The 16,234-nt window shown below is 47.2% G+C and overlaps 1 protein-coding gene across 4 annotated transcripts in view; it reads right to left on the bottom strand.

The window, feature by feature from the left end:
* Nucleotides 1–9,816: 9,816 nt before the first annotated feature.
* The window catches only part of pak1 (p21 protein (Cdc42/Rac)-activated kinase 1), a 51,070-nt gene continuing 44,652 nt past the window's right edge, over nucleotides 9,817–16,234 (bottom strand). For all 4 annotated transcript variants that reach the window (XM_018091760.2, XM_018091762.2, XM_018091761.2 and 1 more), the window contains exons 13-15: nucleotides 14,375–14,571; nucleotides 13,148–13,285; nucleotides 9,817–10,197 (exon numbers count right to left, since the gene is read on the bottom strand). In XM_018091760.2, the coding sequence (XP_017947249.1) occupies nucleotides 10,111–10,197; nucleotides 13,148–13,285; nucleotides 14,375–14,571 (422 nt within the window). In that variant the 3' untranslated portion in view covers nucleotides 9,817–10,110. The remainder of the gene's footprint in view (nucleotides 10,198–13,147; nucleotides 13,286–14,374; nucleotides 14,572–16,234) is intronic.

The following is a 16,234-nucleotide window of genomic DNA, read 5'->3' as shown; positions in this document are numbered from 1 at the left end:
TCACCCTAAGGGCTCTGGCACACGGGGAGATTAGTCGCCCGCGACAAAATTCCCTGTTCGCGGGCGACTAATCTCCCCGAGTTGCCTTCACCTGCCATCCCACCGGCGAAAATGTAAGTCGCCGGTGGGATGGCACACACGGCGGCTCGATTTCGCACAAATCGGCGAAGTTGCTTCGCGAGGCTTTTTCTGCGATTTGCGCGAAATCCCCCCGGCGGCGAAATCCCCGTTTGCCAGAGCCCTAACACTAGCACTATGAGCCCAGAGCCCAGCAATTCCCATTAGGGTGAAGACACACGGAGCTACTAGTAGCAGCTACTTGCAGGGTCGGACTGGGGGGTGCGGGCCCACCGGGGCTCCCGCCCCAGGGGCCCTGCAGGTGCCCCAGCCGCGTCCCCTAACCCCCCCCAGGGGCCCCCCTAACCCCCCCGCAGGGCCCCCGCCTGACGTCCTCCCCGAGCGCGTATAAATTGAACGCGTCGGGGAGGAACAGTCAGTAGCTGGGAGCGCCGTCAAAGGTCGGACTGGGCCGCTGGGGCCCACTAGGGCCGGGGCCCACCGAGATTTTTCCCGGTGTCCCGGCGGCCCAGTCCGACCCTGGCTACTTGTCATGGCTACTAAAACAGACAATGCTGATCATTTACTGATAACTGTTTCTACGTGTGTTTTAGCAGAGGCAATTCTCAGTATTGTCTATGGCAGGGGATTTTCTGGAGTTTAGTAGCCTTAAAAAAGTAGCTACTACTCAGGGGCGCCCCAGTTACCAGGGGCGGCAAAAAGCCACTCCTGGTAACTTTAAGAGCCGAATATCCGGTTTTTAAACCGGAAATTCGGCTCTTCTAGTGCAGAGAGCGCAATTGCACTCTCTGCACTAGCGATCTCACCGCCCCCGGACCCGCTCCTGCGCTCAGAAGGTAAGCGCTGGGGAGCGGGGGTGGGGGGAGGCATCCAGGAGCTGCCTCAGGCGGCGATATGTCCAGAATCGCCCCTGCTACTACTAGTAGCCCAGTGTGTCTTGACCAGGCCCGGATTTGTGGAGAGGCCACAAAGGCCCGGGCCTAGGGCGGCAGAAACCTGGGGGCCTGCCGCACCAAAATCTAAAAAGTTTTTTACCCATACGGAGCAATGGGTGGACTTCTCCCCACTGCTCCGTATCCAAGTTTGTCCCACTGCACATGCGCGCGCAAGGCGCCCCGCCCCCCCTGTTTGCGCATGCGCACGGAAACCCCTCTCCCCCTGTATCGCGCATGCGCACTGGGGGGGGGGGGGCGTTCGACCGGGGGCGGCCTTGGGGCGGCCAATTTGGAAATCCGGCCCTGGTCTTAACAAGTTCATATTTTGTCACAACTTTTACCTGACATGAAACACATGCTCCTTGAGAGATAACAACATAATCAGTGTATTATGGGCACTTCAGTAACAACAACGCACTCTGTACAGGCAGGGAATGTGCTGAATGGCACAGGGAGGAATATAAAGAGATAATGATACGTACGTGACACAGAGCAAGCTGGGCTTGCCTATACGCTACTGGGATTATTTACTAACCCTGGGTGCATTATGAAAGTGCAATGTTAGATGCAATGGGAATATTTCCTACCAACAATGCAGAATTTCCCCCCACAATTCAAGAGTAATTGCAGTCATGAGGGAAAATTGTGCCTGACTCAATTGCGGCTGACTTGGGAAGAAAATTTTAGTTGTTGGGGGGTTACAGCATTTCTAAATATTACATTATATCTCATATTGTCTGATTCTTTAGAGCAGTGGTCCCCAACCTTCTTACTCGGGAGCCACAGTCAAATGTAAAAAGACTTGGGGAGCAACACAAGCACCATAAAAGTTCCATAAAAGGAGCCAAATAAGGGCTGTGATTGGCTATTAAGGGCCTATATGCACCCTATCAGGGTTCCAAAAAAAAATAAAAACACGGTATGTTTGAGTTTTAGCAAATCTGCCCCTTAGTGTTGTTACTGCACTATAACACTATACACTATCTACTGAACTTGTTTTACAGGAAATTTTAATTCCAAAATGAGTAGGGAGCAGCAGATTTAGCCTGAAGTGTCACAGAGCAATAGGCTGCCGGGGTCAGTGACCCCCATTTGAAAGCTGCAAAGAGTTAGAAGAAAAAGGCAAACAAATTAAAAACTATAAGAAATAAATAATGAAGACCAATTGAAAAGTTGCTTTATGATATGGGTAATAGATGGAACTGATGGGGGGGGGGGTGACTACATCAGCTCCATCTATTGCCCATATCATAAAGCAACTTTTCAATTGGTCTTCATTATTTATTGTGCCGATTCCTGTAATTTGGAGCGACCTACTTCTTATGGCCCAAGACTACATTTAGGGCGGTGATAAAGTTTGACCCTCTCACACTGGCTCGTAGCTTACTGGCCCATACTGGCCTATATATTGGGCAACCTTCGGTCGTATATCTATTGGGCAGGTTAGGAGATCTCATTGGACGAGGGCTGCACGTGCCCATTGGTGTGGCCCCTTCCCAGCAGATCTGTGTGGGTGGGAAAATCAGGGAAAGGCTTCTCACACTAAATGGGTAGTTCTCATTTAAGATAACTTTTGTGTTATGGAATGTCCCAAAATCAGCAACTTTTCAGCTGACCAAAGCAGCAGCCAATAAAACAACTGCTCTGCGAGTCTCCAGTTTTATTGTTATTTATTATTCCCTATGTTATCCTATACATCTTCCATTCTCCCATTCAAGCCATGGCCTGGTTGCTAGGGTAAAATGGGCCCTAGCAACCAGATAGCTATCTTATCCTATACATCTTCCATTCTCCCATTCAAGCCATGGCCTGGTTGCTAGGGTAAAATGGGCCCTAGCAACCAGATAGCTATCTTATCCTATACATCTTTCAGTCTCCCATTCAAGCCATGACCTGGTTGCTAGGGTAAAATAGGCCCTAGCAACCAGATAGCTATCTTATCCTATACATCTTTCAGTCTCCCATTCAAGCCATGGCCTGGTTGCTAGGGTAAAATGGGCCCTAGCAACCAGATAGCTATCTTATCCTATACATCTTCCAGTCTCCCATTCAAGCCATGGCCTGGTTGCTAGGGTAAAATGGGCCCTAGCAACCAGATAGCTATCTTATCCTATACATCTTCCAGTCTCCCATTGAAGCCATGGCCTGGCTGCTAGGGTAAAAGAGGGCCCTAGCAACCAGATAGCTATCTTATCCTATACATCTTCCAGTCTCCCATTCAAGCCATGGCCTGGTTGCCAGGGTGAAATGGGCCCTAGCAACCAGATAGCTATCTTATCCTATACATCTTCCATTCTCCCATTGAAGCCATGACCTGGTTGCTAAGGTAAAATGGGCGCTAGCAACCAGATAGCTGCAAAAAATCCTAACTGGAGGGCTTCTGAAAAAAATCTCTTTAAAGCGCATTTTCATATTGGCTGTTCCATAGAGTTTATGGACACCCCCCCCCCCCCAGGGTGCTTATAGTGCCAGTATTTGGGCTCAGTGCCCAGCAGGAGTCGGCTATTTAGGGAATATGTTAGTAGATCTGAGATGTCACAAGGAACAAGTGTAACATCGAGGAATCAGCGCTGCGTCACCAGGGGGGGAATTTAACTGAAACACCCGTGATTTCCCATAATCCTTCCTGCAATGCATAAAGCACTAATATAACTGGAATTTTCAAATGTTTAAGATTGGGAAATACATTTATTTATACTGGAACCGACACCAAATATAGGAAATGTGCTTCTCTGAAATGACCATGTGACGCTTCCTGATCATTAAAGGGGAAGTAGTGCCTGATATTTTAGATTTTTCTGATGTGTTGCAATCTGCTATTTGAGGAGAATGCTCAGTAGCAGCTTTGATAGCTTTGTCACTTCTAATAATGTAATAGAGTCCAACAGTGATAATTCCTCTCTTAATCTCATAAACTAAATCAATAAAATGGTGATTCAAATAAAAGATTATATAATAATAATAGTCAGTAATTCCTGATTGAATATCCTTAAATATTACAGCAGAATTATACCTCATACAGGATAAATGCCTACCATTCAGCACAGGCTATGAGCAAACTTAGGGGGCTGTTCCTGCTGAATTGTGCTTAGTACAGGGGAATCCCTATGTGCCATAGTTTTATGGTATCTCTCTGTACAGGCTATGAGCAAACTTAGGGGGCTGTTCCTGCTGAATTGTGCTTAGTACAGGGGAATCCCTATGTGCCATAGTTTTATGGTATCTCTCTGTACAGGCTATGAGCAAACTTAGGGGGCTGTTCCTGCTGAATTGTGCTTAGTACAGGGGAATCCCTATGTGCCATAGTTTTATGGTATCTCTCTGTACAGGCTATGAGCAAACTTAGGGGGCTGTTCCTGCTGAATTGTGCTTAGTACAGGGGAATCCCTATGTGCCATAGTTTTATGGTATCTCTCTGTACAGGCTATGAGCAAACTTAGGGGGCTGTTCCTGCTGAATTGTGCTTAGTACAGGGGAATCCCTATGGGCCATAGTTTTATGGTATCTCTCTGTACAGGCTATGAGCAAACTTAGGGGGCTGTTCCTGCTGAATTGTGCTTAGTACAGGGGAATCCCTATGTGCCATAGTTTTATGGTATCTCTCTGTACAGGCTATGAGCAAACTTAGGGGGCTGTTCCTGCTGAATTGTGCTTAGTACAGGGGAATCCCTATGTGCCATAGTTTTATGGTATCTCTCTGTACAGGCTATGAGCAAACTTAGGGGGCTGTTCCTGCTGAATTGTGCTTAGTACAGGGGAATCCCTATGCTGCCATATCCCTAGGCTGGCTCAGTTGGGATTGGTTACACTGGGGAAGGGGCAGTTAAGGGGGGGTCACTATATATAAATATATAAGGGGGGGCAGTAATGAAATAGAGAAAGTACAGGGAAGAGCGACTAAGCTGATAAAGGGAATGGGCTCAGTTATGGGGAAAGGCTGGCCCAGTTGGGATTGGTTACACTGGGGAAGGGGCAGTTAAGGGGGGGGGGTCACTATATATAAATATATAAGGGGGGGGCAGTAATGAAATAGAGAAAGTACAGGGAAGAGCGACTAAGCTGATAAAGGGAATGGGCTCAGTTATGAGGAAAGGCTGGCCCAGTTGGGATTGGTTACACTGGGGAAGGGGCAGTTACGGGGGGGGGGGTCACTATATATAAATATATAAGGGGGGGGCAGTAATGAAATAGAGAAAGTACAGGGAAGAGCGACTAAGCTGATAAAGGGAATGGGCTCAGTTATGGGGAAAGGCTGGCCCAGTTGGGATTGGTTACACTGGGGAAGGGGCAGTTAAGGGGGGGGGGGTCACTATATATAAATATATAAGGGGGGGGCAGTAATGAAATAGAGAAAGTACAGGGAAGAGCGACTAAGCTGATAAAGGGAATGGGCTCAGTTATGAGGAAAGGCTGGCCCAGTTGGGATTGGTTACACTGGGGAAGGGGCAGTTAAGGGGGGGGTCACTATATATAAATATATAAGGGGGGGGCAGTAATGAAATAGAGAAAGTACAGGGAAGAGCGACTAAGCTGATAAAGGGAATGGGCTCAGTTATGGGGAAAGGCTGGCCCAGTTGGGATTGGTTACAGGGAGGGAATCCCACAACTTCCCAGCTCCCTCAGCTGTGATCTGGGCAAAAAGGTTTAACCCGTCCCCTCCCCGGGAAAATGCTATCAGTGCTTGGCCCATTTCCCTAAACTGTTGCCAGTACAGCAGCTACGGAAGCCTATCTAGGACAATATTCTCATTCTGACACAGTACCATAACTATTGCCTGTGGCATTACTTCCCATAGCCAACAGATACTACAAGCACTTACATTTGTGTGCTGGTCGTCACTATGTTGCAGTCCACTTTGTCTTCTTGAAGATGATAGTAGATTATGTCATAATTAATGGAGTAACTAATTTGTACTTATGGGCCCGGCCCCTCCTCCACCCCTCACTCCCAGGCCCACCTCAGGCCCATCAGTCAGTCTCAGGCTTGGCAATGTCTTATGGTTCTCCTTCATTTCAACTTTTTGAATGAATGGAGTAAGTATAGGTTAGTTACACCCTCAGTAGTTACTCCCTATACATCAAGTCTTTATCTCGTCTTCCTTGGGCAATTTTAGCTTTTTACATTGGGGCACTGGCAAATATTTGTATGACTGTCGTGTTGCAGTTAAATGCACTGCAGTAATGTAACTTGCACTTATGATAAATAATCTTATATGTGTGACGCCGCATGTAGGGGTTCAAAGTTGTTGCTATGTTTTATTGTGCAGGGGGGGCAAATGTTAACATAAGTATCTACAAATGTGGGCGATCACCTCTTATTGGCAATTAAATCCATAATTTCCAGTTTATCATGTTCCAGATCCTGGTGCCCTCTGGCTGCTCACATTCTAGATCTTGATGCCTTCTGGCTGCTCACATTCTAGATCTTGATGCCTTCTGGCTGCTCACATTCTAGATCTTGATGCCTTCTGGCTGCTCACATTCTAGATCTTGATGCCTTCTGGCTGCTCACATTCTAGATCTTGATGCCTTCTGGCTGCTCACATTCTAGATCTTGATGCCTTCTGGCTGCTCACATTCTAGATCTTGATGCCCTCTGGCTGCTCACATTCTAGAATCTAGAATGTGAGCAGCCAGAGGGCATCAAGATCTAGAACGTGACAGATCTTGATGCCGCCTGGCTGCTCACATTCCATTCCTGCTGCCCTCTGGCTGCTCACATTCCATTCCTGCTGCCCTCTGGCTGTTCACGTTCCAGATCCTGCTGCCCTTTGGCTGTTCATGTTCCAGATCCTGCTGCCCTCTGACTGTTCACGTTCCAGATCCTGATGCCCTTTGGCTGCTCACGTTCCAGATCCTGCTGCCCTCTGGCTGCTCACGTTCCAGATCCTGGAGCCCTCCAGATAATATTAATGACTTTTCCTCCTGTCTGTATTCCTGCTAACCAGCTGTTATCCGGCTGAAGGCAATAGCTAAATAAAGGGGCAATTTAAGCCTGCCTCTCCCATACCCTGGTGCTGGATTATTAGCATCCCTGCTGTCCCTAAGCCTCCTGTCCCTAGCTCCTGAGTTCCTCTATCCCTGTATATTAAAATCCTTGCTCCTGAATCCTGTCTGTCCCTCCTGCCCTGTTCTGACTCCCCGGTTTTGACCTTGGCCTGATTCTTGGATTGTGTTTGCTGCCTGCCCTGACTCCTGCCAGCCTTATGTATTGTGTTTGCCCTGCTGCCTGCCCTGACACCTGCCAGCCTTATGTACTGTGTTTGCCTTGCTGCCTGCCCTGACTCCTGCCAGCCTTATGGATTGTGTTTGCCCTGCTGCCTGCCCTGTCCCTCAACTCAGGGCTGGATTTGTGGCAAGGCGGGGGTTACACCAAACGCTAGTGATTTCTTTCTGGGTTTTGTGTCACTGGGAAATTCAAAGCATATGGAAACTAGAAAATACCTACCCCACATCACTGTGTTCTCCAGAGAATAGGTTGGTCATATAAGGGAGTCAAGGAAGGTTGCCGGACAGATTGGTACCCCCTAGTGGCATTGCTTGCTCCATTGGCCATGCTTGGGGGGTGCATAAAAGTGTTACCTCTTTGGAGTCTGCCCAGGCAATGTGTGTGTATATATACTGGCAGGGGGAGGCAAGTGGGTCACTAGAGCCTCCATACAGCCATTATTCTGGGGTTAAGGTTGCATTTCTTATAGCACACAATATTAGGCTCAAACACCACTCATAGTAAGTAAAAGATATTGTGCATTTCAATCCATTAAAAAACAACAAAGACCCCTTAGATGCAATGCCTAACATGTTACATGCTTACGAAGCACTTAATCATTAGCCAGAGTGCCTATGCCTTTATAATATTGTGTGCTGTAATTTTACCCTCTTTTGGCCACCAGGGGGAGCTTTGTCCCATACCACTATATACTTTTTGCCCATCTTTTTACCTTAGAGTTCTGGGCATCCTCATTATTCTGACATGTTGCCTTTCTTATAGATCAGGGAACTTTTATATTTTATTTATAATATTCTTAAATTTTTTTAATTTTTTATTGTCCCTTTTAATACATAAGGGTGTGGGCATGTGCTGTGTTTATTTCAGGCACAAAGTGTGTGTGTATAAGGGCTGCTTTGCTTCTCTACCCCATGTTGTTGGTGCAAGTCAGTCTGACGTTGGTACAGATGCTGCCCACTGAGAATGATAAGGGGCACTAAAGGTGCCCATACACGGGCCGATTGTAGCTGCCGATATGGGTCCCTTGGACAGATTCGGCAGCTTATCGGCCCGTGTATGGGCACTACCAACGGGCCTGCCCGACCCATATCTGGCCTGAAATTGGCCAGATATCAATCGTGCAGGTTAAAAGATTTAGTCGGATCGGGGAGCGCATTGGCTCGTTGATGCGGTCCCCGAACCGACTGCCCCATTGCCGCCATTATAATTCGCCTACATTTTCCCCGATATCGCCCACCCGCAGGTGGGGATATTGGGTGAAGATCCGCTCACTTGGCAAGCTTGCCAAGTGAGCGAATCTTCACATGTATGGGCACAAACACACCACAATAATCTTATGCAAAAGTCTGAGGGTTTTAGTAAGAAATAATCCAATCAGACACTAGGTGGCGCTGATAGCAAGCAAGGCATTTATTCAATTAATAACAAGGGTCTGCAACCTGTAGCCTAAACAAGACATATTCGTGTCAGTAGCTAAAGTAAAGAAGAGTCGATACAGCCAAGTTTCAGGGGGAAAAAACTGAGAGACATTTGGTCAGTGACGTAGCCAATACAGTAATAATGATCTGCAGTCAGAACCAGCTGATTGTGATGATGTTTGTGCTGTGTTGCCATTTGTGGGAGGCTGTGTGCAGTGTAGAGAGCCAACAAGTCATGCCTGGAGTGCTATTACACATGCAATGTCAGTCTCCTCCAGGGTCTGCGTGTGGAAAGTGCCAATGGTGTATGCTGGGTAGCAGCTGTTAGATATTTCAGTATATACATGGGGTAGGTTCAAGCTGCAGCCCTCTGACATAGTAACATAGGTTAAAAAAAGACACACGTCCATGGGGTTCAGCCTATATGTCCATATGAAACCTGCCTCTCTAATTAGCCTCAGAGGGGGGAAATCCTTCCTGACTCCAAGATGGCAATCGAACCGGACCCTGTATCTCCTCACTTGCTAATAATCCGTGCAACCCCTTCTCATACCTATCTAATGTATTTGTGTTCATCTTCCTAATGAATACAGTGCTGTCTGCATTCAGCAGCTCTGTATTCACAAGTGTAAAGCCTAAACCCTAAACTTTTACCCTGCTTGTATTCAGACACACCAGTTAGGGAGGGCACATGGGGATAAAGGTGGCCATACAGGGGCTAATATTGGTTCTTTGGACTGGTTCGGCAGCTTATATGCCCGTGTTTGGGCACCACGGATGAGCCTTCCTGACTGATATCTTGCCAGATCTCGATCGGCAGGTTTAGATCAGATAGGTCAGATAGGGGACCGCGTTGGCTTGTTGGTGTGGTCCCTGAAGCGATGGCATCTATGGGTACTGTTTAACTAATTGCCCACCCATAGGAGGGCATGATGGGAAAAGATCTGCTTGCTTGGCGACCTGGCCAAATAGCAGATCTTACAGTGTATGCCCACTTAAGGAGCCCTATTCTTGTGCTTTGGATTTTTGCCCGCACCACATGCAGATGATACATTATATCTGACTATAAGAAAGGCTATTTGCCCCTTTTTGCCCCTGGCCTATCCAAGCCAATGTTGTTTTGAAGCCTAATCCCTGACAGACAGACTGACAGAAGATACAAGGACAAAAAAAAACAAGGTTTAATTTATTCTGATCAACATAGTCAAGGCTCCAAGCTGTAAAAATATACAATTAAAGAAACAATTTTGTTGCTACGTATAAACAATTGAGAGTCCTTTGTCTACAAGTCCAGAACCAGACCCACCAAAAGGCTACGATTCATCAGCATTTCAATTAGAACTTTTATTTATTCTCGTTCCAGGTGCCCAGCAGCCTGGGGATAGTGGGAAGTGGGGGATAAAACCAGAGAGTAACTGTCGTACCGTTAGCGCTAACCCACGGCCCGTCGCTCACAGACCGCCTTTTGCCATCTGCTTTCCTGTAATTATGTACGGCGTGAGGCTCGACATAGGTTTGGCAACCTTCAGGAACGGGTGCTGTAGGGAGAGTGAAAACAGTATTAGTATCCTCTATGTATATAGCGCTGACATATACCATATTGCTGTACAGAGATTATATAGATCATTCCCATCAGCCCCTGCCCCAGTGAGCTTACAATCTAAGGTCCCTATCACATTCCCATCAGTCCCTGCCCCAGTGAGCTTACAATCTAAGGTCCCTATCACATTCCCATCAGCCCCTGCCCCAGTGAGCTTACAATCTAAGGTCCCTATCACATTCCCATCAGTCCCTGCCCCAGTGAGCTTACAATCTAAGGTCCCTATCACATTCTTATCAGTCCCTGCCCTAGTGAGCTTACAATATAAGGTCCCTATCCCATTCCCATCAGTCCCTGCCCCAGTGAGCTTACAATCTAAGGTCCCTATCACACTCCCATCAGTCCCTGCCCCAGTGGAGCTTACAATCTAAGGTCCCTATCACATTCCCATCAGTCCCTGTCCCAGTGAGCTTACAATCTAAGGCCCCTATCACATTCCCATCAGTCCCTGCCCCAGTGAGCTTACAATCTAAGGTCCCTATCTCATTCCCATCAGTCCCTGCCCCAGTGGAGCTTACAATCTAAGGTCCCTATCACATTCCCATCAGTCCCTGCCCCAGTGAGCTTACAATCTAAGGTCCCTATCACACTCCGATCAGTCCCTGCCCCAGTGGAGCTTACAATCTAAGGTCCCTATCACATTCCCATCAGTCCCTGTCCCAGTGAGCTTACAATCTAAGGCCCCTATCACATTCCCATCAGTCCCTGCCCCAGTGGAGCTTACAATCTAAGGTCCCTATCACATTCCCATCAGTCCCTGTCCCAGTGAGCTTACAATCTGAGGTCCCTATAACATTCCCATCAGTCCCTGCCCCAGTGGAGCTTACAATCTAAGGTCCCTATCACACTCCCATCAGTCCCTGCCCCAGTGAGCTTACAATCTAAGGTCCCTATCACATTCCCATCAGTCCCTGCCCCAGTGGAGCTTACAATCTAAGGTCCCTATCACATTCCCATCAGTCCCTGTCCCAGTGAGCTTACAATCTGAGGTCCCTATCACATTCCCATCAGTCCCTGCCCCAGTGGAGCTTACAATCTAAGGTCCCTATCACATTCCCATCAGCCCCTGCCCCAGTGGAGCTTACAATCTAAGGTCCCTATCACATTCCCATCAGTCCCTGCCCCAGTGGAGCTTACAATCTAAGGTCCCTATCACATTCCCATCAGCCCCTGCCCCAGTGGAGCTTACAATCTAAGGGCCCTATCACATTCCCATCAGCCCCTGCCCCAGTGAGCTTACAGTCTAAGGGCCCTATCACATTCCCATCAGCCCCTGCCCCAGTGGAGCTTACAATCTAAGGTCCCTATCACATTCCCATCAGTCCCTGCCCCAGTGGAGCTTACAATCTAAGGTCCCTATCACATTCCCATCAGTCCCATTAGTAGGGCCAACCCTACAGTTTGAGAAGCTCTGGCTTCACTCTGGGGTCTCCAATTTCTTGAGTTACAGTCAGGCAGAAGAGCACTGGTACATGTAGGTAATTCAGCATCTAATGGAGTGTGCAGGGTTGGACATCCTTGGCCCGGTTAAGTGGGCACTACGCATGTGACTGTGCCATTATTTTATTATACTCAGTTTAGTTCTGCACTACAGCCAGCATACTAGGGGGAAGTAATGGCACAAGAAACATCCCTACTCATTGTATTGCTATTAAGGCACAGAGCTGTACCTGACGGCAGCCATACTGAGGCTGACACAGCAGCAGGTTTAAAAGTACTTTTACATTTATGAAAACATTCTTTGGATGTTCTCAGTATTCAGAATCTTGTTTAAAGGGTAAATGTAATTAAAACAATGTTACGTTGATTTAGGAAGAAGAAGCTAAGGAAACATCTCCCAGCAGACTGACGTCATTACAAAGATAAGACTATTGTTTGGCAATAAAAACAGACGTTAAGATCACGATGAATTATTTGCGAGTCACAGTGGGCACGCTGCTTAGGAAGAAGGAAATTCCTGCCAGAGAAAGCACCTGTCGCTAGCGGCTCGGCCATATGGGCAGAGAGTGGGAGGGTGATGGAAGAACTGGATGCCAGCCATGTTGGTATAAAACAACAGAGGAAAGAATCCTTCCTGCTGTGCCTGGTATTGTAAACTCACAGGGAAAGGATGAATGGTCTATAACTATATAATCTCTTGTATCTCCCTCTGGATTGTGCCAAAACCTTGCCTTGGCATCCCGGCAGCATAGCCCAGATTAATAGCTCAGAATATTTTCAATGAGAAGTTGGATTTTGCTTGCAATAAACCCACAATGGGTAAAGGACTGGACCACCAATCATGATTTGTTTTTTCTTTATTCTCAAGTTTGGTTTTAGATTTTTTTTCCACTTGTTAGCAGGGCCAACCTTTGGTCAAAGCCTCCATTAATGTATCAGTAATTCAGCTCTATACTTTTTCACCCAAAATTCCATCCTTACTGACCTTTCAGGTGCATCTATGAGAGCAAATAGACATTTTCCCAAAATCGCACACTAACTGGGCGCGGGTTGAGAACTCCCAGCCACTGCTCCAAACCCCCTTTACATAGCAGAGGGACCATTCCCCACAAGTGGAGCCCAGTGTCGGACTGGGACCCCAGGGGCCCACCGGAAAACCTTAGACCATGGGCCCACTCTCCAAATTATTTTTCCCCACTCAGCCACTTAATTCTCCAAGTCTCTTTTATTTACATGCTAGCATCTATTTCTCCACTTTGTTCCCATTCAGAAATAGGGAATGGACATGAAGTAGGCCAAATGGTCAGGAGCAGGAGGGCCCACTAACCCCTGGGCCCACCGGGACTTTTCCTGGTATCCAGGTGGGCCAGTCCGACACTGGTGAAGCCACTGCCATATAAGCTTCAACAAGAATCCTGCAGCCACCCCACCAGTGCAGCGAGACTTACCTGGAGGAGATCCCTGGCCGAGCCTCTTTTTTCTACATCCATCTCAAGGCAGCGGCTCAGGAAGTCTCTGAATGCCGGCGACTTCTTCTCTGGCTCCTGCAGCTGTGGGGTTCCATTGGTAGCAATAAGGTACAGCGCCTGGGAATAGAGCAGGACAGCAGTAAGTATATACAATCAGTTTGCTCCATAATTACAAGAAAGCTAGTGTCATACCTTTGGCTTTTGACATTCATACTATCCCAATGTTCTCCTCTGGGTCCCTACAGAGAGTTAGGTCTGAGGAGGTTAAAGCCCCTCGCATTTGCCTAACAGCCAGTAAAATGTATCATTCCAGCATGTACAGCCGATGCATCTAACCCTGAACACATGTTAGCCTGAACCCTTTGGCTGTACCCTCACCGGCAATACAAAGTCTGCACTCCCTCTGAAATGGGTTAGGCAAGAGGTTGAAGGGTATCTGCCATGATATTTATGTTGTAATTTTTATTTCTAAATGACACTGTTTACACAGCAAATAATTCCCTCTGCCATTTAACCTTTTATTCTTGAACCAACAAATGTATTTGTAGCTGTAATATTGGTGTGTAGGCGCCATCTCAGTGCATTAACCTATTTTTTCTCCTACTCCCATGTAACTGGAGGAGTCCCAAGCCGGACTTGGATTTCTTACTATTGAGTGCTATTCTGATACCTACTGGGAGCTGCTATCTTGCTCCCTTCCCATTGTTCTGCTGATCGGCTGCTGGGGGTGAGGGGGGGGGGGATATCACTCCAACTTGCAGCGCAGCAGTAAAGTGTGCCTGAGTCTGAGCTTTCAGCCGGCGCTACACATTAGAACTGCTTTCAGCTAACCTATTGTTTCTCCTACTCCCATGTAACTGGAGGAGTCCCAAGCCGGACTTGGATTTCTTACTATTGAGTGCTATTCTGATACCTACTGGGAGCTGCTATCTTGCTCCCTTCCCATTGTTCTGCTGATCGGCTGCTGGGGGTGAGGGGGGGGATATCACTCCAACTTGCAGCGCAGCAGTAAAGTGTGAGTGAAGTTTATCAGAGCACAGGTCACATGGCTGTGGCACCCTGGGAAATGAAGAATATGGCTAGCCCCATGCGAAAAACAGATTACAATGCAGGATTCTGCTGGAGAAGCTCTATTAACTGATGGGTTTTGAAAAAAACATGTTCCCCGTGACAGTATTCCTTTAAGTTTTTCCAGGCAATACCTACCCTGAGAGGATTTTCATTCAAGTAAGGAGGCTCCCCCTCCACCATTTCAATAGCCATGATCCCCAGAGACCATACATCCACTTTAGGCCCGTAGGCTTTCCGGGTCACCACTTCAGGAGCCATCCAATATGGCGTGCCCACCATAGTACTGCGCTTATTCTGTTCAGGTGAAATCTGTGCGCAGAACCCAAAGTCAGCTAGGGAGGAAACCACAGAGGGGCTTGTAAGATTAATATTATCTAAATAAATGTTTATCCAACAGCAGAGTATAAAAGTGAAAGCATTTCATTAGCGACAGATTATTCTGACCGACATCCCTCCATCTCATATGGAATATATATTTATAATAAACAAAAACCGTAATAATGCTTATATGTGGTGTTTAGTTATAACATCACAGCAACAATTAATATCACTTGTGTCACAAGATTTTGTTAAAACCTCTGTATGATGAGAAATAATGCATCCCTGTCTTAGAGACTGAGGTCTGTATAGAATAATTAATTCTGTGGTTGTTTGCTTATACAGTCACAAAACTCCTCAGTCACTTCTAATATCCTTATCATTTACAGTAGGGGGTACATTATCCCTTATAATACATGAGTGATACTCAGAGTTCCCTGTATAACTCAGCCTGCAGCCTTGTGCCTTTATATGGGCACAGAACCCCTCAGTGACTGCTAATATCCTTATCATTTACAGTAGGGGGTACATTATCCCTTATAATACATGAGTGAGTTCCCTGTATAACTCAGCCTGCAGCCTTGTGCCTTTATATGGGCACAGAATCCCTCAGTGACTGCTAATATCCTTATCATTTACAGTAGGGGGTACATTATCAACTGCAATTACATTTTCAGTGTTTAAAATCAATGAACCCTTGAATGAAAGGTCCTTACAATGTTGTTTACTTATTAAAATCCCTAATTATGATTAATGATTGTGCCCTTGTCTTGCTTGGGGGGCAGTGGGTTTGTTTGTACAGCTACCACAAGTCTGATTCAGACATTAATGGAATCCGTTTGCTCCCAGGCATTGCAGTTTATCTAGATTGAGAAGACAATATCTCTAAGGGCTCTGGCACACGAGGGAGTTTAGTCGCCCGCGACAAATCTCCCCTGTTGCGGGTGACTTCAGCGATTTCCGCAAATCGCGCCAGTGCGCATGCCATCCCACCGGCGATTTACATTTTCGCCAGTGGGATGTCATATTGGGGAGATTAGTCGGCCGAAACAAGGGAGATTTCCCCTGCCCGACCAACATCTGGCCTGAAATCGGGCAGATATCGATCGGGCAGGTTAAAAAATTCAGTCAGATTGGGGACCTCATTGACTCGTTGATGCGGTCCCTGAACCGACTGCGCCCATTACCATCATCATAATTTGATTGTTTGACCCTAGGGCCAAACAACCGAATTAGCCTAAATTCGACCGACCGACCCGTAGGTGGGGATTTCGGGAGAAGATCCGCTCGCTTGGCGACCTCGCCAAGCGAGCGGATCTTTACGTGTATGACCACCTTAAGGGCAGTGGCACACTGGGAGATTAGCCGTCCCGCAACAAATCTTTGTTACCACAGGACGACTAATCTCCCCACAATGTCATCCCACCGGCAAGAATGTAAATGGCCGGTGGGATAACACCATTTGGTGGTTTCACCCTTTAAAAACAGGGCAGCAATTACTCAAGTGAAAGTCCAACCACCACACATGCTGGTACTCTGACTGGGTGCCTGATGTTCTGCTGGGTAGAGGTATGCGGCTCAGCCCAAAACCATCAGGTAGGGTTAAGCTGACATCCGTATGACAAGGGGAGGTTGTGGGCCTAACTAGTGACAAGGTCCCTTTCCTAATTGAGCCTC

This window comes from Xenopus tropicalis, chromosome 2, assembly GCF_000004195.4.
Source record: "Xenopus tropicalis strain Nigerian chromosome 2, UCB_Xtro_10.0, whole genome shotgun sequence".
Classification (NCBI taxonomy): Eukaryota; Metazoa; Chordata; class Amphibia; order Anura; family Pipidae; genus Xenopus; species Xenopus tropicalis.
The sequence above is the reverse complement of the archived record's forward strand: the minus strand, read 5'-3'. Positions and strand labels throughout refer to the sequence as shown.